Source organism: Hakea prostrata, chromosome 8 (assembly GCF_041222555.1).
Source record: "Hakea prostrata isolate BN-2017 chromosome 8, UWA_Hpros_2, whole genome shotgun sequence".
Classification (NCBI taxonomy): Eukaryota; Viridiplantae; Streptophyta; class Magnoliopsida; order Proteales; family Proteaceae; genus Hakea; species Hakea prostrata.
Genome location: NC_142607.1, coordinates 45,752,796 through 45,774,615, shown reverse-complemented (window position 1 = coordinate 45,774,615; position 21,820 = coordinate 45,752,796). Strand labels below are relative to the sequence as shown.

Genomic DNA, 21,820 nt, shown 5'->3' with positions numbered 1-21,820 from the left:
CATATCAGGTTGTTTCAATTTTTCTTCAATTCCAGAAACGTTCGTATGAATTGTTGAAAACGTTGGATTTTTAAAGAGCATTGCAGGGCTTTTAGGTTAAATTCGTTGCAGAGAGGAGAGACCATGATTCCTTTGCTGATACCAGATCTGTCTGTAAATGATGTACACAATCATCATCATCATCATTTGCAGATAAGTATAATGAGTAAAACCCGCAAGAGTCCTAAAAATATAAAGAGTAAATTACGGAATGCAAGCATTAGTGAAGCCTAAGGAAGAACCCTGGATTCCAACAACAATCACAGATAAAACTAAAATTTACTCTGGTTTGGGAAGAAAACTTACATTTTTCTATTATTTTCTGGAAGAACAAAAAATCTTTATGTCATTCTTCACCTTAATTCCTTTTCTTTAGGTGGAGAGAGAGAGAGAGCGGGGGAATATTTTAAATAATAACTCGACCCCAACAATGTGAAGGAACCCAGAATGAAAACCAACAGCTCAAGCTGAAGGTACAATGGAGCAATACAACAAAAACCAGAGCTCAAACAGAGGGCCCAGGAAAGCAAGATCTTTACGTAAAGAGTGTTCCCACAAAGCATCGCAAAGAGTACCTTTGATTCTTAGTTCTGTGCTAACGCCAGAAACGGTCAATTATTCATGAAGAGCATAGATGCCTTTGTTCATGTCCAAAACATAAGGCTGTTTTGGTTGCGAGTTTAAAGAAAGTGATACTTTAGAATCCACCCAAAGCTCTTACATATTTGAAATATACGCAGTCATGAATACAGAGTGACACTACATAACCATATCTGATGTGGTTAACTAGTTAATTACAACAGTATGCAAGATAATGACTACAAAATGTTCACTTTTCCCTTCATATTATTCCACTGATCTTCACTTTTACCCTTCCCACTGAGACACTCCTTTTTTTTCAGTTTTTTAGTTTCAATTGCAATACAATTAAGGGCCACGCAGAGCTGTAAGCACAGCGACAGATACTTCAAAAACCTGATCAAAATTTCTCTTTTATGTTGGCTGTAGAGTTGCAAGTGATAGAATGTCACCCTCTCAACTGCTAAAACATGAGCAATAATATTCGGATCAGGCAAGTTAAGAACCACAACAAAATTAGAGAACACGGTAAATCCGAAATTAGAGCTCCAACAGAGAAAATATGAAGATCAGTGCGAGTAATTTAATCCTTTCCATATTCCTGCAGATAATACCAATGATAACAACATCCACTGCACAATATCTTAGGATGATGATCTTACATGAGGATAAGTAAATGTGTCTTACATTATCTCAGAGAATACATGGACCCTTGAACAATGCTACAATGTTTCCTTTGTTGCTTGTTCAGTGACAACATAGGATACCATTAGCACAATTGAGAAAAATATTGAAAAGAAAAAAGATGCACTAACGTTTCTCCTGTCATCAAGAATACGAGACTGGAACTTGCAGCTTTGCAAAATAGATTAGCAGCTCATTGTGAAAGTAGACCCACCATGCATTTGACTCTACTTGCGGTAAGAATACCAAAATGGGATTGATAACTTACGAAAATATTGCGATCAATCCACTCATAAAAATCTACACACGTGGTGCCAGGCGTCATGGGTTTGTTGCTGCATTTAAACATGGTTTTCTACTTGACAATACTTGCAAGTTGTAGCCGCAGGTTAGTAGCACAATTATCTCCATGCCCAATAATACTTGGAACATGATGAGCAATGCAGATCTATGAGAAGAGCATTTTCAATTCCTCCATACGTGCAGTACGAACTTCCTGATCAGTCAGAGCACCAGAGATTATCCGTTGCTTTCGGGCCTGCACCGCTTCCATTCTTTCTTCAACTGTTCCCTGCCACCAGAACATGTTCATTGTTTATCAATGTCTCCAAAGTACAAACCCCATGCTAAATTACCCTGTCAGTCACGTTCTGGGGAACAAGAGGCCAAAATCCAACACCAGGAGTCAGTCAGCAATTTAGCATAGATGTGCTTGTGGCCTGATTAACCACTTCTCCAACATAGTACTTATTGGTTTATCATCCATATAAGCTTAACCACCCACCCGATCCCCCAGAACCCAAGTGCCAAGCCGACCCCCTAAAAAAAGAAAGGGTTTCCAAGCGGTCACTAATTCATGCATAGAAAAAAGCCCACGAACATTTAAAAGATTAGGTTAATAGGGGTGATTTGGTCACAATGTCCAATGAATCAGAGGTTCAGTCCCAAAATCTAAATTTTAGAAGATTTGGGAGAAAGATATTGAACTTCTGGCTTCATATAAAGCAATAAAACATGCCTCTTGTGTAATCCATGAGTCCCATTGTAAACAAGTATCCATGAAGCAATATAAACACTTCACCTAACGGCCTTCAAAACCAAAACAAGAGAGACAACTTGTGGAAGAGGGTCCACGTTAAGAACTAGGAACAATCAGCTCCATTAACAAATGATAAATGCAGCCTTAGATGATACCACCGCAACCCCCCCCCCCAACAAACACACACACACAAAAGAAGAGCAAATAAATAAATAAATAAGAATCAGGTTCATGCACTATTAATGCTTCAGACATTAAACCTAATCAAGCAACCAGTTACTCTATCAAATACTTGTCATCGAAGGTTTAAAAATATTTGGACCTCTACTTTGATTAAAATGTAGAAGAAAATTGTACCTTTAAAATGAATCTTCTGATTATTACCCTTTTAGTTTGACCAATTCGATGAATACGCATGACAGCTTGTTCCTCAACAGCAGGGTTCCACCATGGATCCTATAAGAGAGACAATAACAGGACTGAGCTTATCTCCTGCCAAGAGGAAATTAATCAAAAGAAACAGAAGTAGGAAACAAAAACTAATCTCAGCTTGGCATATAAAGGGAGATGGAAATTCATGATTATAGGATAAGAACTCATCCCATGCACAAGTGGGCACCCATCTACCTCTAAACACGAGAACAAACTAGATTAGCATTTTGTGAAAAAATGGCAAAACTTTCAAAACCTAACTGCCGAGCCTTGGAATGGGAGGAAGAGTATATGTAGTTCACCGATGGCACTAGGCAGACACTCAAACAACTGCAGAATTGCATTTTGCACAACCACACACCCAACTTAAGGATGAGTTAATGGGTCAACAATCAGAGAACAATGATTATCATTTAAACTTAAAAACCAATTTGTAAAAATATTTAAATTACAGCATAACTTCTAACTTCAATAACTCATTTGAGCCTAACAGAGACCACGATGTTGAGATTTATAATGGCATGACTAAGAATTGAACTCCACAGATTCTAGGGATTTCACAAGAATGTTTCAAGGGGAAAATAATGAGAAAATTCAATTCTTGGTCACTATAAGGATGCCTCACATGCACAGAATTGCATGTTTAGGAACCAGAAAGTACAAACACATCTAAGCACGACATAAAAGAGATTATTAAGTGATCCATGCTGGCTCAAAAGTTGGCATTTCTATCAAAAAAATAATAATACCACTTGTGCAGAAGCCTTCACACCAGGTTCACCCTTTTTATTCATGTCGAAGTATGGAGCCCCAAGTGCAAGCATAATGCCATAATTCATACAACTGGTTGACATGAAGCATCATGGTTCCATTAGCCAATACAAATGCCAGTTGTTTATGAAATCTGCTTTCATTTTCCAACTTCTTTTCTGCCTCAATATATTTTCCAAATAAAGTTACAGGACAGGTTTCTGGTGGGTTTGCGATAACATAACTTCCTGCATGGCAACCCAGTTACCCCCAGAAGAAGGTGGACATGGCATTATCATGTATACACCAATAAAATTTCAAACCAACCTGAAATCTTCACAAGTCGTTATACTGGTCAGCAAAATGACCAAGAACCCAAGGAAGCTGTGCTAAATAAGGACCATTTTAAAAAACAAAGAACCTCATACATGAAGGACCACATGGTGGAGGGGTAGCTAATCAGGAAAGCTCCCCATTTTTCCAATTGTCAGAGTGCAAATATAAGTCCATCTATCAGAAAAAAAAGGGGGCCCTGCTGGGTAAGGATATCAATGTAACCCTCCCAGCAAGATGTTAAAAAACTGATTGCTTGAGTTCCTGAAGTTCATTATATCAATAAGAACTAGCCACCACTAGCTACCAAACCCTATATTGTTTTATCTCTCAATATCCTTATTCCTTCAGGATCTTAAATTGTGAAGTCAACAAGTTCTATACTAGTTTGTAAATTTTCAAAAAGTACACACATGATCCATCAAGATTTGTTTTGATTTTTAATTTTATACCCTTTTGTGGTTTTCATCAGACACAATAGCATATCTCTAACCAGTAACAGTTCCCTGTAATTTGAAATTCCAAATAGAATCATTTCACCACAAGAAAGAAGGCTAGAATGTTCTAAAATACCATAACAAAAGCACTGGAGGCTGCTGTTAGGTTTATTCCGACACCACCAGCCTTCAATGACATCAACAGCACCTGTGGTTTTAGTATCAATGTTCAAAAGGTTAAATCCTGTTCAGCATATCACCCAAAAAAAAAAAAACTATAGAAATAAGATTTTTCATCACAAACCAGGATGTCACTGTCCTCCGAAAATTGCTTTATTACTTTATCCCTTTGCTGTTGATTTAGAGTCCCATCCAAACGAACAAAATGGAAGTCATTTCTGGCAATAAATTTTGAAGCAAACAGTGATAAATTGCAATTGTATGTGACAACGTTCAATAATTTTCCCCCTTCTCAGGGTGTGGCCACCATAGTGTTTCAGAAGACAACTACATGCGCTAAAACAGGAGATATGTATGAGCCATTAAAGTTGCTATGTCGGGGAAAAAAAGAATCAATACTTCTACTTGTTCAGATAGAAGAGTGGCAGGAATGGAAAGATAAAGTCAGAGATAAAATGAATTCACATGACAGGCAGGTAGCCCCATTAGTCCACCAAATGAAGCCAGAGATAAAATGAATTCACATGACAGGCAGGTAGTTCCATTAGTCCACCAAAAGAGGGCAGAAGGAAATAGATCCAAAAGATGAACAACCACCAATGTTTGCAGCAGTGGGAAGTGGACATTCAAGCACTTGCAAAAATAAAAAGCATCTAAAATTTAGAAAGCTGAGGCTCGAATCAGCAGAAAATAGCAACTAAAGTGAAGTAATAGTAAATATAAGCCCGAGGCCCATGTCTCTTTCTTCTATCTTTGGAAAGGGTAGAGTTTGAGCTACTTTCCCCCACATCCCCTGAATCCTTTCTAGATGTCCCAAATTTTGATACAAATCTACTCCCTGTCAATTTGACTTAAAGATTGGCTAGGCCTTTCTTTTTACTATTTTTCAATATTTTATATAAGATTGTAATAGGAGCAAGTATTAAAACAAATTGATAAAAAAGGATTTTCACTTTTGATGATTGCTACCCATGAGATACAATGGCAAAATGTTGAGTGACCATCTTCCTCTTACTACTCCCCCCCCCCCCCGTGGAACCCCAAATGATGTAGCCTTAGACTGAATATGATCCGCTAGGGGCCAGTCTTCCAGGATCCCAGTCCAAATGGTTACGAATTTAGGTTTTTGGGTAGTTGATAATGTTCAAAAGAATATAGGTTAAATTGGTTGGATGAGGATGAAACTTGTATAGAACTCAGGTAATGATATATGAGGGTGATCCCTGAAGTATGAGACTGTTCTAATGGTTAGATTGGTGTATACCTAAGTTTGAAATCTGAGTTTTTTTTGGGGGAGTACAAAAATGGAAATAAAAAAAAGGAATTTAGGGTTGGAAACTTGGTAGGTTAGAAGATTCTTGGGGAGGGGCAGGCCTTGGTGTGATAGTCGGTTTGACCTCAGTTGTAACCTGAGGTCAAGGCATTGAAATAGCCTCTCAGCAAATAACTGCTGAGCTAAGGCTGTGCACGAAAATCTCCACCCCCTCCCCCAACAAAAATCCAACCCCAGGACTCTGCTTGTGCAAAAGACTTCTGCAACAGTTCACCCTTTTAGAAGAAGATTCTTGGGGATGGGGTGATTCAGCTTACTGCTGATTTGAAGAACACCAACTGATATGTGAAGCCCTTGATGAAGAAACCACATAAGAGAGAGAGCGGGGGAGGGCAGGGGTGAGAGAAGATGGTCACACAACCAGCCTATGCCACTATATGTGTACCTAACCAGCAAAAATAAACAAAATTCAATATTTAATTCACGGCTCAAGTGCTCAACTGAGCAATTACACCTATATTTATAGCTGAATTGGCTGACTTTCATACTTAAACTAGGACTCAAAATTGGAAATTGACTCCAAAATAGACTCCTACCTAAAACTAAAAGGGGAAGGCCTAATCTAATCCTAAACCAATTAGGTAACCTAAACTGACTAGAAAATTGAAATAATAAAAGGAAATAGATTTTTAACAGGACTCTAACTAAACCAAAGAAAGAGACTCGTTTTCCTACTTTCTACCCATATAGGCCCACCAAGTTGGCCAATTATAATATAAACCCACAAAATCAAAGGCCAAATACATATATGGTCCACTCCTAGAAAGAAGCTCAATTTAGTGACGATTTTGCATCACCCCACCCTGTTCGCCCACCTTAACCATGGATCCAAAATTGGTCCAATTATATCCAAGAAAAACCCTAAACTTCCGCATCCATATCTAACATGCTAATTCCATAAAACTTAAATTACTGTTGTTTTAGCAATCCAAACCTCACCATATATTGATCACATTCTCCCCATATCCTCCCAATAAAACTGTTTGTATTTGTTTGCATTCTGAATTGCCAAATTCCTAGAATCTCATCTCTTCACTTTCTTAAAACCTGGGAAAACCCTAACTTTTTCTGAATCTCCAAATCCAGCATTCTACCTTACCCGTGAAACCTGAAACTTAACTGATAGACTCCCCATCCCTCACTAGTCATAAATACCATCAGACCCTAACTCTGACCTAATACTAGTCTTCAAGTGGGGCCCACACCCATATTCAACTAAGAGAGCTTATCAATTAGTCCCAGATCTTGGGAATTGGATGTGGCATCAACAGACTGCCAAGAAGCAAAAGGGTTTTGCCCAACCATTTCAAGGCTCAAAAGGACAACGGTTTCGGACAATGAATGGCCTTCAAGAGACGCATAAGTTGGAATTCTGTGGGCACACCTGTTTTGGGCTGTCCGTGGTTAGGAGAGCGAGTGCCAGGGATAACAGACTGAGAGAAGAAGGGCAGGTCTCTGGTGGAGTAGAGAATCAAGGGAGGACAGTAATTAGTAGTAATGGCAAAAAGGAAGCTGCCCTCAGCAACAGGTACCATATCTTGACAAGCATAGACTCACAGATCTTCATACTCCAACCAAAAACCTAGCAGACCAAGCTGTGGAGGCCTCTAGCCAAAGGTGATGTCCTGATGGAAAGAAATTGTCTCCATCTTTAACCGTGATGGAAGTAAGATGGTGCTCAAATGCAAGAGTTCAACACATGCGAACAAAGGCATGGTGATCCTTTCCCTTGGTGTACCCGTATCAAAGAGGAAGAAGGGTACCAAGGATAGAGTCAATGACACTCAAACCCTAATTGCCCCATCAATTAAGGGAAGGCCAAAAAGAGAAATCCATGGAGGTATAGAGGTCAAGTCAAGAGGTGAAGCAAGAGCTGGCAGTACCAAAGGACAAGATGAGCTAGCAACCCACTTGCCATCATCCTCCTTCAAGGATTCGAAGCTGTCTTGCTCATCATCAAATTTGAACATACCACCATTGCCAATTATTAAGTTAGTTCCCATATCTCCTTGTAATACATTGCTTTGCGAGGAACAGCTTTACAATGTGAAACTCTGGATGGCTTTCAGGGAAATGACCAACTGGAGAGTTCTCCAAAAGACTAGCCTCATAGTCAAGCAACCCAGAGAGGCAGTGAGCAGTTTTCAAGTTTCCAACTCTGCATGGGGCAATAAAATGGATGGAAAGACAATCTCCAGAAGGGGCTTGGCAGAATAGTGCAGGAGGAAGATGGAAGTAAAATTTCGAGTAAGAAACACCACACAAGAGAGACCATGGAGGCTGGTGTCAACCATCAGGCTAAGAGGTGAGTATTCAATCCAAAAGTGAAAAACTAACATAGTAGTTTAATAAAATTGCAATTTAACTTCCTTTAAATTCTTTATGTATAAAGAGATTACCGAGATAGAGGAATCTGAAGAAGGTCCAGAAATGCCGTCCACTGACTAAAGACAATGCTTTTGGATCCAGAGGAACGAAGATTTTCTAATTCCTGCAGAAGAAAAGAAACTTTGGACGATTCCACCCAGTTTTCCTCAACATTAATCCGGAATCGACTATCAGTTGGGGCAGTAATAAGTTCTTGCCTGTTGATGGTTTTCCTGTAAACCAATAAAAAAAAGAAGGGGGGGGGGGGGACTAAAAGGTTTACAGGGAGAGACTAGTTTACAAAATCAATGTCTGATGGCTGTCATAAAGAACATTAGAATGAAAGGCAGTGATAATAGCAAGAGATGTGGATTTTGGACATACCTACAAACAGGGCAAAGACCAGAAGTAGGACTTCGCCAGCTTCCCAAGAGGCATTCTCGACATAAACGGTGGGCACAAGGTGTTAAAACTGCATCTTCAAAAGCTTCAAGACAGATTGGACATTCGCCTTTTTCTCCTTTGCGCAGCTCTTCCACAACCTCCTGAATGTAAGCCTTCGACGGCACATCCCTTGAAACTTCTGGGGTATCTTCACCACCTTTAAGGAAACGTCTTGCAAGTTTATTGAGATCAGAAAATTCTTGAGTATCGCCACGACTGGACAAGTATAACCCACCAGAAACAAATGTCACTGTAAGTTATTCCCAAAAAAAATTATAATCTAAGGAAAAAAAGGAAATAATTAACATTATAGGTGAATATATGCATCTGACTGTTTACAGTTCTGGATAGCTAGTAAAAATCAAAAGAAACGGTCGTGATGATCAAAAAACATGAATGTAATGCTCAAGACCTTGAAAGCAATTAACAACGAGAAAGAAATAAATCAAGGGATGCACCTGTGAGTCTGTGACCCATTTCAGTTACATCTAAATTTAAGACTTTTCTGTCTCATATTTCTTTATGGGAAGAATATATCGGGAAAATGGTTAAAAACACAAAGATGAGAGTTTTAACATTTATTGAAGAGATCACCCCAAATGGGATATTCGAGGCTGCAAAATGTTTAGTATCGTCAAAGGCACGGTTGCAAGGACAGTAACATCTAGATTTAGCTTGTCGGTGAACTACAGATGTCAAGTCCCACAGCTTACAAACTTTCCCTCATGCAGTACATTTACTGGACAGGCATGAGCCCATTTGGCACCCAGCTCAAGACTAACCAGGTGCAAATCTGGTTTTTGTCCAGTAGGATATTTAGGCATTATTTTGGATTGATCTTGTAATTTTTGTTTGAATTTTATTTGTTTTATTTCGAGTTAGATACACAGGAGATCAGATTTAATTGTTCAATTTCTTGGTTTGACCTGCCTTCCATTTTCATTTTAGCATTGGATAGGAAGTCTTTTCTTCAACATAATTAACTGAATTAATTATATAACAGAAAGTTTACTTGAATCATCCACAATGGCTGTGAATTGCATGCAACCAGATAATCAATCATGCCTCCCTCTTACTCATTCTTGGTTTCATTTTTCTTCCTTATCCCAGGTATATAGATCGATCATGCCTTCCTCTTCCTTCTAATCTAACTTACATCCTTCTTCCTTATCCCAAGTACAATACCCCTTCATTCTTCCATTTCTTCTTTTCCTCTGTATTTTCTTCTCACATTTGATGACTTGTTCTTAAATGAGAGTAACAGCCCCATATAGTTGAATAGATCACCCTGACCATCAAAAAAATTAGATCCCCCTAAGTCTTCCTCTTTCATTATCATATTTGGGAATCATTATACTTAAGCTAGAGCAACCTAAGTCGCAAAATTCATATCCATTGGACCTCGAATTAGAGTCCCAAACCGAAACTCGTCTGGATCCTTGCCGTTACTGCCAAATCCGATTGCAGGCCTTATCTCCCAGTTAATCATTGTAGTTTTCACTTGGTAACTAAAAAAAAGGGGGTAGGGGATTTTGGACGCTATCCTACAATTTCATTAGATTTGTACCCAAAGGAGATATTTCCCTTGTATTTACTACATCAGGTTGATCGGTGGTTGCTCAGCATCATGAGTTGAAGAAGCCATTGTTACCAATTTGCATAACCCCTTGTTTCACAAAAATAAAGAAAGAATTTATGCTCTGAATTTATCTACACACTTGATCTTAAAGCTAAGCCATTTCATTTTCTCCACACACACACACACAAAACAAAACAAAACAAAAAATTCATGGATGAATTGTCCCCAGAAGGTTTCATTAGTCTGGGTGGGCCCACAACGACCCAAAACTTGGGTTTCAAACATAGAGTTGCATTATAACCCATACAACAAATTTTTTTCCAACGATGGGCTGGTATCTCTTTCCTGCATCCACCACCCTGTCAAAAAGAAATAGATTTCTTCCATATTTCACTTTATTTCCTTTTAATGGTAGCTTCAATTAGAAAACCTAAAGTAATAAACTTAAAGTTGCTCACGAAGCAGGAAAATCCACCTAGCTGGACAGCCCAATTTAATTCTTGACATGGACACTAGAGGAACCAGGCTGCAAAAAACTAAAGATACCCAAAGCAACCTGTCAGCTAAAGGTCCAGCAACTCTAAGGTTACCTTTGAGAAGATCAAGTGATCAACCCCTCGAATAATTTCCCTAATTTGAGCTAACTCCACAAAGTAAACCTCATAAGAGTAGCAACCCTTCCAACTATATATACCACTGAAGCGCATGAACACTATGAGGCTTAAAGGCTTAAATGTGATGTAATAAAAGTACAATAGACTTTCACAGATTTAAAATAACATGTAATATATAGCAGTAGACTGGTAGCAGCTCCAGTAATGTACAATGCACCTTCCACTTTCTTGCCAACATATTATAATCCAACTGAAAAAGAAAAACTTTGAAGCAAACCTCATCACAAGAAACGGATGATCACAGCATTGACGAAGACGCAAAAGTAACTCCAAAATGGAAGCATAATTATGTAAGACTCGTCCTTCCTCAACAAACTGGTCAAACTTCACCTGAATGGTGGACCAGGAATACATAGGTAAAAGAAGTAGCAATAGTAAAATCACTGAAAGGCACAACCACCTAATTAACGTACCTTTGATCTTTTAAAGAGAGCATCATATAAGTCCTTCTCAGCTGCTGTGGGTTCACAATAAATTACCTGAACATCAGCTGGAGGGAGATCCAAAATTGGCCTGTTGAAGAACAAACAATAATAAGAAGAAAAAACATGCCTAGCCAGGAAGAATGGAAAAAACTGCCAAGGAGCTACATGTGATCCTCCATTTTCTTACCTGCCCTCTCTATCCACGGTAGACTTTGTTCGTCTCAACATGATTGGCCTTAATACAGACTGGACCAGCTTCAATCCTCGCTCATCACCCTCCTCAAAAGGCTTTTGAATGAGTTTATACCACCTAGACAGGACAATTTTATTTTTAATTGTGTCATCTTTGCAAACATAGACATGTTTACAGACAAGATTCCAGAAATTTCTATCACGAGGGAGGGGGGGAAGAGAGAGAAAATGTCACTAGAAAACACTCTTTATCTAAGAGGGAAAGAACCCAAGCAGAATCTATGTAACAATGGAATGAAAGCTCTATCTAAGAAGATACCTGATAATAACTCCTACCAGAAACTAAATAATATAGAAAATAAAGCCAACCGTCCTCCCCGCAAGAACTTATTTAAATGAACTTAATGGACTGAAAGTAGGACCCATGACTGGATTAAAACTCCACCAAGAAGGCCGGAATACTACTGGCCATGGCTGGCTTGATGGGCCTTCTCCTTCTTTGAACTACAAAGCTATTGGAAGACATGGAAACAAAGAAAACCACCATTAGCTACTGGTACTAGGGAGCACATAGGAATTGTATGACCAAACCCTGCAAGATTCCCACAAAGATGAATAGCCCGGGAAAAAATAATAAAGGCCCCTGCAAATCTTTAATGATTTTTCCAACCAAGAAGGCCAGCAGAACCTGAATTTTCTTTTGGGCTAGCAGGATTTGCTGATGTAAACCAGAATTCAGCCCCCGGCCGAACTCCTGGAGTGGACCCCAAAGCCACTCCAAAATGGCACACCTAGGGCTGGCTGAACCCTCTAGGAGGGGTAGTTTGGTCCATCCCAGCCCTAATTATTTGCCAATTTAAATTTTCAGAATTTTTTTTTCAATTTTCAGAGGAGTCTTGATCAGTTAGGCCTTAGGAATCTAGTTTGAGATAAAGATAAGCTCTCGAGTCTTTGGGATTCTTCTTTAAAGATAGACTTTTATCAGTCTTTATTTACAAGAAGAATTCCTTTAGTATTTAAATCTTAGGAGGAATCTATTTTCAAGGAGATTCCATTAGATCTTTACTTACTTATTTGGCAGGTTGAGATTGATGGTAAGGGGATCCTAATCTATAAAGGAAATCCACCTAGGTTTAGAGTCTTTTAGTAAGCTATAAATAAGTGTATTCTTTCTTTGTAAGTTTTTTAAGTCTGAATTATTTTGAACAAGAATAGTTGAGGACTGTGGTCCTGTTTAAGGGGGCCATGGAGGATTTAAAGTAAGCTTCTTCTTCAAAGATCAGCAAAACACTCCATCTAGCACTCTTCTTCCAGAAATTCTAACAAGGCTACAAGTAACAACCCCCAGCCCCTTCCCTCTCTCCCTTGCCATCTCACAGCATCCACAGCCCCCTTCCCCACCTCCCCAAACCCCTGCAATGCCCTCCCCTACCCTCCCCTGTTCTGGGCAACTCCCAAACTCCATCCCCCTCGCTGCTGCACCTTGACAGCAGCTTCCCTAGTCCCTCCACAACATCCCTAACCCCCTACCCTACCCCTTACGACCCTCTCTAGTCCCTCCCTACACCTCACCTCCCCTATGGCACTTCCCCTCCCTCCCTCCTCCCTCTCTCTCTCTCTCTTCTCTCTCTCTCTCTCTGTGTCCCCTCTTCCTTGCGATAATCCAGAAACAGAAAATCCGAAAACAAAGAAAGAAGAGAGAAAGAAAGAAGGAAAGAAAGAAAAAAGAAAGGAAAGAAAAGAAGAGAAAGGAGCAAGGACGAACTAGATGAGATCCTTTCCTTCCCAAGATCCATTCTCAAAAACAATTCTATTTTGAAACCCTAAATTTCCCAAATCCCACAAACCATAACCATCCCAAAATTCATCCTAGACCTTCCCATACCCAACCGCAAGTTTCCTGGCACCTTTGTTACATCCCATATTAATATAATATTGTAAAGGGATAATTACTATTGCCCCCCTATACTTTGATTTTATTACTATGTATCCCTGTATTGTGCAAAATTACTAATCCAACCTTTCCCTAATCTTAGGTTTTGTTAAAATTTTAACCTTCCCATATTTCTGTGTTAACCAAACTTACTTATTTTGTTAAATTTAAAGTTAACCAAATTCTTCAGCCCAAATTAAAAAAAAAAAAAAGGGGGAAATCAAATTTGAAACCACATATAATCCATTTGATTGCCGGAAGATTCTGGGCAAACCCTCAATTTTAAGGAATTCTTCCAAAAACCCTAACCCTAAAATTGGGTTTTACATCAATTGCTCTCCATTAGACTCTTTGTGTACCCCCATCTTCAATCCATTGATCCATTCTCAATTTATGGGAAGAATCCCCAAAACCAAGATATATCCTATGCAAAACAACCAAAAACACTCTCTAAATCACACTTGCTTGAGATGAAATGGGTAAGCAACATCATCGCACCATTGCTTTTAAGAAGTCCCAAGCATCTCATTAGTTTTCAACAAATCAATGGCTACAATGTAAAAATCACATAATTTCCTTGATTTGAACAGCTCAATTGCACAAATAGATATCTCAAACTCTAGATGCCTCTGAGTAAGCTTTGTCCAAGACCCGAATCACAAGTATTTTATGGAGAACGATTTTATTACAAAACTCAACAAAAGGAACCCCACCTAACTCCTCATAACATGTTTGCCTGTTGCAGATAAAATCTCTCGTTACAGTTTTGTATAATACAGATCATGCCCTACTTCTAAGTTATAGTTAAAAATTTTCGCTCATCTTAAGCAAAACCTCCCAATTTCTTTCAATAGTACAATCCATAAGGCACCTCTGTTGTTGTTTGTTCCCCATGTTAGGCTCAAGTTATTAAGGGCATTGGAGGCTCAAGCAACATAAATGCAAAGAACATAAAGAAGGAAGAACATGCCAAATGCCTGCAAACTCATTCTTATGGCCTTGATTCATGTTATAAAACAAGAACCTTAATTCAGCATCACCCAATTATATGAACATGATCCTTGTCTTCCTAGAGCTACTTGGTTCCATCGAAACATTAAACCTAGACAACTGAATCCATCCAAACATGCTTAGACGAGCATACAAATGCAAGGAATATGGAAACCTTAAAATAGACCCAACAACCAGAAATTCCCTAGCTTAGTAGGAGGTCCTGAAACGTAAAAGCAACAAAGAGTAAATAGAAATTGCACATATCAAACAAAGAGTTGCAAAATGTACCAAGCCCAGTTGCCCCATGGTTCGACCTTCAAAAATCGTAAGAGACTATAAATGTCCTCCAAGCTATTCTGCCATAGTAAAATAACTCCAATAAGATATAAATGCTACAAATAAGTGACAAACCAAACATTTCAGGCACATGAGAATAAATGAAGTTTTTGTTGGTTCAATGGAGCATCATATAAGGCAGCCATATTCCAAATAGATGCATCAATTAAGGGAAAAAGGACCAAAACACTGTTCACGTGACTGTTCACATGAACAGTCTCACAGCCAATACTTGCCTTTTTGGGGATGATTTCTAGAAGATTCTGTGGACCCGTCAACTGGAAAGATTTTATCCTAATATAGTTTTTAGTTTCTTTTTCAGACATAGAAAGCATGTTTTATTTCATTGTAATAAAACCATAAGTAGTTTCTAATTTCAGCTATTATCTTATGAGTTCCTGTTTTGATGTTTATAGGAATTTTCTATTTCTCAAGTTTCTATTTTTTAAACTTTCCATTTTGTAATGTTGTAATAGACCATTTTCATTGCAATAGAAGACTTGGAGAAATTGAAACCCAGAAGCCTCATTTATGGAGTGAAATCCATGTTCAACAGCTGAGATAGTTGCAGATGAGATGGCCCAGAGTTGAGATAACCCATTCCGCCTACACCCTTTCTTCTTCTAATTTTATGTTCCTATTTTCTACATATACATGTGTATGTGTGTTTTGGCTAATTTTTCTTTCTTTTTTTTGGGGGGGGGGGGGGGGGGGTTGATGTGAACACAAGGACCCCCTGGCAAAACCCCAATGTGGGCCCCAAGACCCTCAACCAAGGGTTACCGATCTATCTTTATTTTTTTTTCTTTGGTTTAGTATTTTGTGAGCAACAAAAGAGTCCCAAACCATTTTAAATTCTTATTTGAGTTGTTTTTGAGTGGGTTTCCACTAGTTAAGTTGGGGATAAGACTTTCTACAAGAAGGGTTCTTATCTTTTAGGAGTTTGCCTTTGATTAGAACTTATCTTTATTAAGTGGTTGTAGTTTATTTAGGTAGGGAGTCTTTTCCTAAAGAGGGACTCTTATAGATAAGTCAGTCTTTTATTTCAAGAAGTCTTTTATTTTAGGTGGTAGTTAAGTTGGTCTCTAAGTCTTAGTTGAGTTTGAGTCAAGTTCTTCTTTCTTTGTAAAGGCTATAAATAAGCCTCATTGCTCATTCTAATTCTTAAGTTGGATTGAATGAAAAGTTATTGAGTAAGGACCGGGGTTCCTGTTTTGAGGGGCCTCGGCGGATTTTAGAAGATCTACTTCAATATTCAACATCATTCAAGTTTCCAGTAGGTTTCTTCAAGCTTTCTGGATTCTGTTCTGCAATTTCCAGCAAGTTTCCACAAGCTGCAGCCATCAAACGACAGCTCCAGATCAATCCCAGGTTAATCCAGTCCCCTCCCAACCCCATCACAGCTTCCCTACCCCCTCCTCCCTCTCACGCAAGCCCCCCCCCCCCCCCCCCTCTCCCCCCTTACATCTGCAGGTCCCCACCCACCCCATGCCAATCCCTTTTCCCCAGCCCCTCTAGCCTCCTTTTTTCCTCCCATTAGGATCACACCACCCCCTAGAAGACAGTCCTACTGTTATTCCATCAATTAAACCCTGTTTCCCTAGCTTTAAGAAAATTCTACCCTTCATCTTCTTCCTCTAATTTCTGCAACTTTTCTCAACTTCTGAAAACCTTAAACTTATGCAATTCAGACCCTCCCCAAGTCCCAGAATCATTAAAAACAGGTTTTGATATTGCAGAAACAGCAAGGGCACCCTCTTTCCAACCCTAGCCCAAACCCTAGTTTTCTGATTCTGTTAAAATTTCAGATCTGAATTCACAGTGCAGCAGGGTTTTAGAGTAATAAAATATCATATAAACCCAAGGATAACCATTCTCTTATGCTAAAAATTCCTGGACATCCTTTAGAATTAGGGAAACTCCAATACTACCCTTAACCATAAATCTGGGTTTAAATCAGGGGACACCAAAGCATTCGAGTTATTATTTGGTCTTCATCATTGAATTGAACCTGCCTGTAATTGATCTTCCGCTGGTTTCCCCAGTTTGAATTAGGAACCACGCATCTTTTTTTGGGTAGTATTAATAATAAACATGCTACATAGTCTAAATATAACATATAAAAGAGACTACATAGTCTAAATATAACACATAAAAGAGACTCATGAATAAAATCCTATTACTTGAAATTGGGAACACCAACCAAACAAATTCTGCAGGAAAACACACAAATTTTCCAGAGCATTTTCAGTTGTAACTTCTGCTTAGTTGTTCTAAAACCAGTGAATCGTATGCAATAAAAGCAGTGCTGGGCCTTGACAACTGCTGTTTAACCAGCAAAAGGCATCTTCAATATCCAAATTTATATTTCCAAACAAAAACTCACCTGAATAGGGGTACCAGTAAGACACCACCGACGATCAGCAGTTAGAGCAGCCACAGCAATTGAAATTTGGCTTTTAGAAGATTTAATGGTGTGTGCTTCATCAAGGACAACTCTAAACCACCTGACTGAATAAAGTCCACCATTGCTTTCAGCATTCTACAAGAAATAGGTGAATGGAAGAAAATAACTATGTCAGCCTAGTAGCCCAGTTACAGCTCCACAACATCTATCTAAAAAGAACAAGCATCTCACTCTACCTCTGCAGAGTATTCAGAAGCTAATACACCATACGTAGTGAGAACAACATCATTCTCAGCTAAAAGTTTTGTATCCTTTGGTCTGCTTTGACCATAATGAACATAAATTGACAAAGATCCAGGTTTTGCATGGCTTTCAATCTCTGCCTGCAGTCAGAATGCAAAATAAGAGCCTTTTCCCATTACATTCGATATGAAGAGTTTTATATGAGAAAGAACCAAATATCTCAGTACTAGAGGCAAAAAAAGCAGAAAATCAGAAAAGAATAGCCTACTTAATGGTAGATGCAGGAAATAAGCATACAACATGAACCCAGTACTTCACCTTCCATTGGCCCAGCAGAGTCATGGGACAAACAATCAGGTTTCCACCACCAACAAACGAGGTCCTTGATTTCATCAGCTTATCAAAACCAGAAAACTTGGTAACTTTCTTTCTTGGAGATTCATCAGAAGCACTGCTGACTTCACTATTTTCAGTGGGAGCCTGACTCATAAGATAACCACTGGATGATGCCCCTCTGTCAGTATATGCAAGCAGAAGACCTATTGTCATAATGGTCTTCCCAAGCCCCATTGCATCTGCAAGGATCTTCACATGCATGATTGGGTCAATTTGCAGCAAAATATAACTAAAAAGAATTTCATATATATATAACTAAGATATGGGGAAGACATACTCCTCCTCTTGACATTTGGAGGGTGCTGGGAAATTCAGTTGTAGCATCCCCAGAAAACGCATTCAAATAGACAACAACATCCCTCCTAAGAAACAAAAACAATAGCAACGTCCATTCCATCAGCACGTTAGAAAACAAACATGTTGAGAACCCAACATACCTCTTTCCAATGTAATATGCATCCCAACATGGGTGCATCATAGTCGCTGCTGCCTCTTCCAGGCACCCTCCCTTCTCAACTTGGATCATCCAATAGAGAGCCTGTTTCTGGTAAGGCCGTAGTTCACAACATAATGTATTTGGAGGGTCCCATTCCTGCATCAAGTAATATGATTGGAATCAACCTCCAGGGATTCAATTTTTGTGGGCAAAGGATAAGAGTAAGGAGATGATTTGGCATGCTAATACCTCAAGCTCGGAAGTTTCTCCAACACTAACAATACTTTCAAGATCAGAATTTGAGATGGACTCCTGATTGTTTTCGACAGTGCTTTCATGAACTGAGGGCTTCTTAGATTTGTCAGCATGAAAAAGCGAAGCATGAACTACAGAACTGTCCTGTTTAAAGCACGATTACTGCCCAAACCCAGTATCACAAACCTAAAAAGAATATATTTAAACATAGATATTAGCCATCACCTTTGACTCTAAGGGTCTCTTCCTTGTGTAAAGTTCCTCAGGGGTGAACTCTGCCTGGTTACGAATAATCATGAAGAAGAATCAGAAGTGAACCACAAACATTGTCATGTCAATTACAAGTTGCAGCAAAAAGTAAAAAAAAACAAACAATCAACTTTTTAAGCTAAATGCAACCAAAACGGGAATCCTCACCTTCTTGAATGGGACAAGTCCAACCAACTTGAACAAAGTAGGGAGAGGATGAACAACTGATTCCTCACTGACATTGCGTGTCAACTTCGGTGAAATATGGCGGCGCTTTTGAAACATTGAAGTACTAATATACACACTGTACAGAACATTTGATGGAGAATTGTTCATATCAAGTATTAATCTAATAAACTGAAATCACAAGAAGCATTATGATACTCCTACATAATTCCAGATTTGACATTTCTTTATAACATCTATTTACCTTGGCATACCTGACAGACAAAAGGATCGTGTCCATAATGCCAAGGACATCTGGAGCATATTTACAACACCCTTCAATACGGACCTTCCTATCATTCACTAGAGGCAAAAGGCACCGGGCCCATTCATTTGGAATTCGACCAATCTATAAATGCGAGAGAAAAGAAGCATTAAAAGAAAATGTCAAACCAAAACAATCCACAAAGAGAGTTCAGACAGCCAAACATGCTACACACCTCTACTGAATCTTTTGTAGAGAACCTCACAATTTCTGAACAAGCTGCCGCCGCTCGTCCTCGCCCAGGGAATTTGGAAGTTGAGGGAGACTTTGACTGCTTAGAGGGGAATGAGAACATCACTTCATCACCAGCTTTCAGCTTCCTACCTTTACAGGTCGACAAAGCTGGTAATTCAGCATCGCCAACGAACCACCATTCAGTGGAATTTGACGTAGAGGGCTGCAGGCTCACGGGTTCTACAAAAGTACGCTCAGGCATACTACTAGTACGTGCCCCAGCCACTTCAGAAACCAACAAGCAATCCCGACTCTCATTACTAATTCTCTCTGGTTTTTCGACAACAGTCATTTCTTGCTTTGACGTTCTTGAGGAAATTCCAGGGCTCCTCCGAGCATCAGTTCTTTCTTTGTTGCCAAAATTGGGCGTATCAAAGATGATGTTAATGGCAGCAGTGACATCGTTGTTACCCATATGAAGGGCACGTATAATATCCATATCCGTAAAATCATTACAAATTACAGACCGTACGGCAGTTATCAATTCCTCTGTAATCTTGCTCCCCATCTAATAAGCTCCGACCTAAACCCTAATTCAAATTCAAAATTGGCTCAGAGTCTAGCAATCAGGAAAGAAACCAAGGTATCTGAAATGCCAAACCAGTGAATTTTAAAAATTTTAAAACTAAAACCCTAGTTACAAAATGCCAGGAAACCCTAGAACTTCGTTACAAATGGTGCAGTGTTGCAATTCTGCAAATAAAAGAAGCAGAGAAAACCTACCTTGGATTTGAGTTTGGTGATCGTCGAGGGGCCAAGCATGAATCTATGTTGCTGACGGAGGGCGATCGATGGACGGTTCAACCAGTCTTTGGGTGTTTAAATATTGGAAACGAAGCAATTAGCTCCTTAGGCCAAAGCGGCGCCAAAGCTCCCTTTCCCGCCTTTTCTTCTATGTTCTTATCTATGTTCTTTAACAGTTTTCACAGTTCCCGGTTCTACCCGAATATCTACCCGTTGTGCTCTGTGACCCGAACTCTTGCTATCCATGTTCCTGGTGAGCCAGCGAAGTTAACTCGGGTAGGGTTTAGGGCATACAATGATTAATGGACAATCCAACGGTTGAATCCATATGCTAATGCCCAAAATTGAGGACTTAAATTTTAGAGCAAATTGCTCTAACACCCCCAAATGGAGGAATTGGCACTTCCATCTTATGTTTAAAAAAATAAAAATACTTTAAAATTGAATTTTTATTAGACACATTAGTCCAATTTGTCATTATAAATTATTAAACCATTGTTTATTTTCTTTGAGTTTCAAAACTATCCTTATCAAAATAGGATGAGGAAAAATAAATAAACAATGATTTAAATGTTTTCTTTGAAAAAATATACTAATGTGTCCAATGAAAATTCAATTTTGATGTGCTTGTATTTTTCAAACATAAAATGGGGGTATTAATGTTTTAAAGCCTCCATTTTAGAGTGTCAATACAATTTACTCTTAATTTTAAGGGTGTCAATTAACTGAATATCCAGTTCAGTTTAAAGTTGTGGAAATGATATCCAAATCCAGGCCGCCAATGTAGTTGTAGACTTTTTCATTAGGTTGGCCATGTTAGTCGAGCATCTAACATCGTCTCTTTAATCGATCACAATGACAAAGGGCCAATAAGTATAGGGGAGGAGGAAACTCAAACCTGAGACCTCCTTAATCTTGGAATTTTATCAAGTCCATTTCTTTGCAAAAAATTGACCATCAATTTTATTCTAGATGAATGACATATGTCCATCAGTCACATTAAAAAGTTGAAGTAAAATTGAAAATATATAAATTTTTTTAATTTCAATTTAATGTAAACCTTTAGATGAAACTGATGGATATGTATCCTTCATCTAGATAAAAATGAATGATCGTAATCAAATTTTCCTTAGTCTTACTCCTTGATACGAAAAAAATTACACCGAACCCGTCGGACCGGGTTCGAACCTTCTGTCTCGGTTAGACCACAATCGAGACCCACCTTAACCTAATATCACAATCGAATGAGGGCGCCGCACACTATTGCTATCAGTCATAAACGACCTCCCGAATCTTGCGGTAGGCAGAGCTAACTTGTAGGAAGCAACTATCGTCAAGACGGAGAAGGAATAGTGCTAAGAACAATAACTACCTACACCCTCGAATATATAGGGCAAAACCTTATGATCGGAGAGTCATCTGAAGAGATTGAGAATTCACTTAACGGTCGAAAATTGGAGGTGACATCTATATAAATGAGTGATCCACTCACTCCAAAGGTATCTGAATTGTTTCCCCACTATTCATATTCATTTTTAGACCATGCATTCAGCCAAAGCATTGTGATCAATTCAACAATTGACTTAAGCTTCGGAAGTGGTCTTCCGACCTCAGTGG

General features: G+C 38.9%; 1 protein-coding gene across 3 annotated transcripts; it reads right to left on the bottom strand.

The window, feature by feature from the left end:
- Window positions 1–649: 649 nt before the first annotated feature.
- RAD5 (DNA/RNA helicase protein) lies at window positions 650–20,329 on the bottom strand. 3 transcript variants are annotated; one of them, XM_089165042.1, is made up of 21 exons: window positions 20,183–20,329; window positions 19,401–19,989; window positions 19,176–19,309; window positions 18,904–19,039; window positions 18,712–18,765; window positions 18,481–18,630; window positions 18,233–18,387; window positions 18,073–18,157; window positions 17,718–17,984; window positions 17,393–17,539; window positions 17,136–17,291; window positions 14,702–14,769; window positions 11,483–11,605; window positions 11,284–11,383; window positions 11,088–11,200; window positions 8,558–8,833; window positions 8,206–8,406; window positions 4,598–4,691; window positions 4,430–4,501; window positions 2,699–2,797; window positions 650–1,873 (listed from the first exon to the last, which is right to left on the bottom strand). In XM_089165042.1, exons 2-21 carry the CDS (start codon window positions 19,965–19,967, stop codon window positions 1,751–1,753), a joined length of 3,120 nt encoding a protein of 1,039 aa, XP_089021168.1. In that variant the 5' UTR covers window positions 19,968–19,989; window positions 20,183–20,329; the 3' UTR covers window positions 650–1,750. The 3 variants fall into 3 exon arrangements, with proteins under 3 accessions (XP_089021168.1, XP_089021167.1, XP_089021169.1); XM_089165041.1 differs by having other exon boundaries at window positions 18,073–18,387; XM_089165043.1 differs by lacking the exons at window positions 650–1,873; window positions 2,699–2,797 and having other exon boundaries at window positions 4,598–4,645; window positions 18,073–18,387.
- Window positions 20,330–21,820: the final 1,491 nt, after the last annotated feature.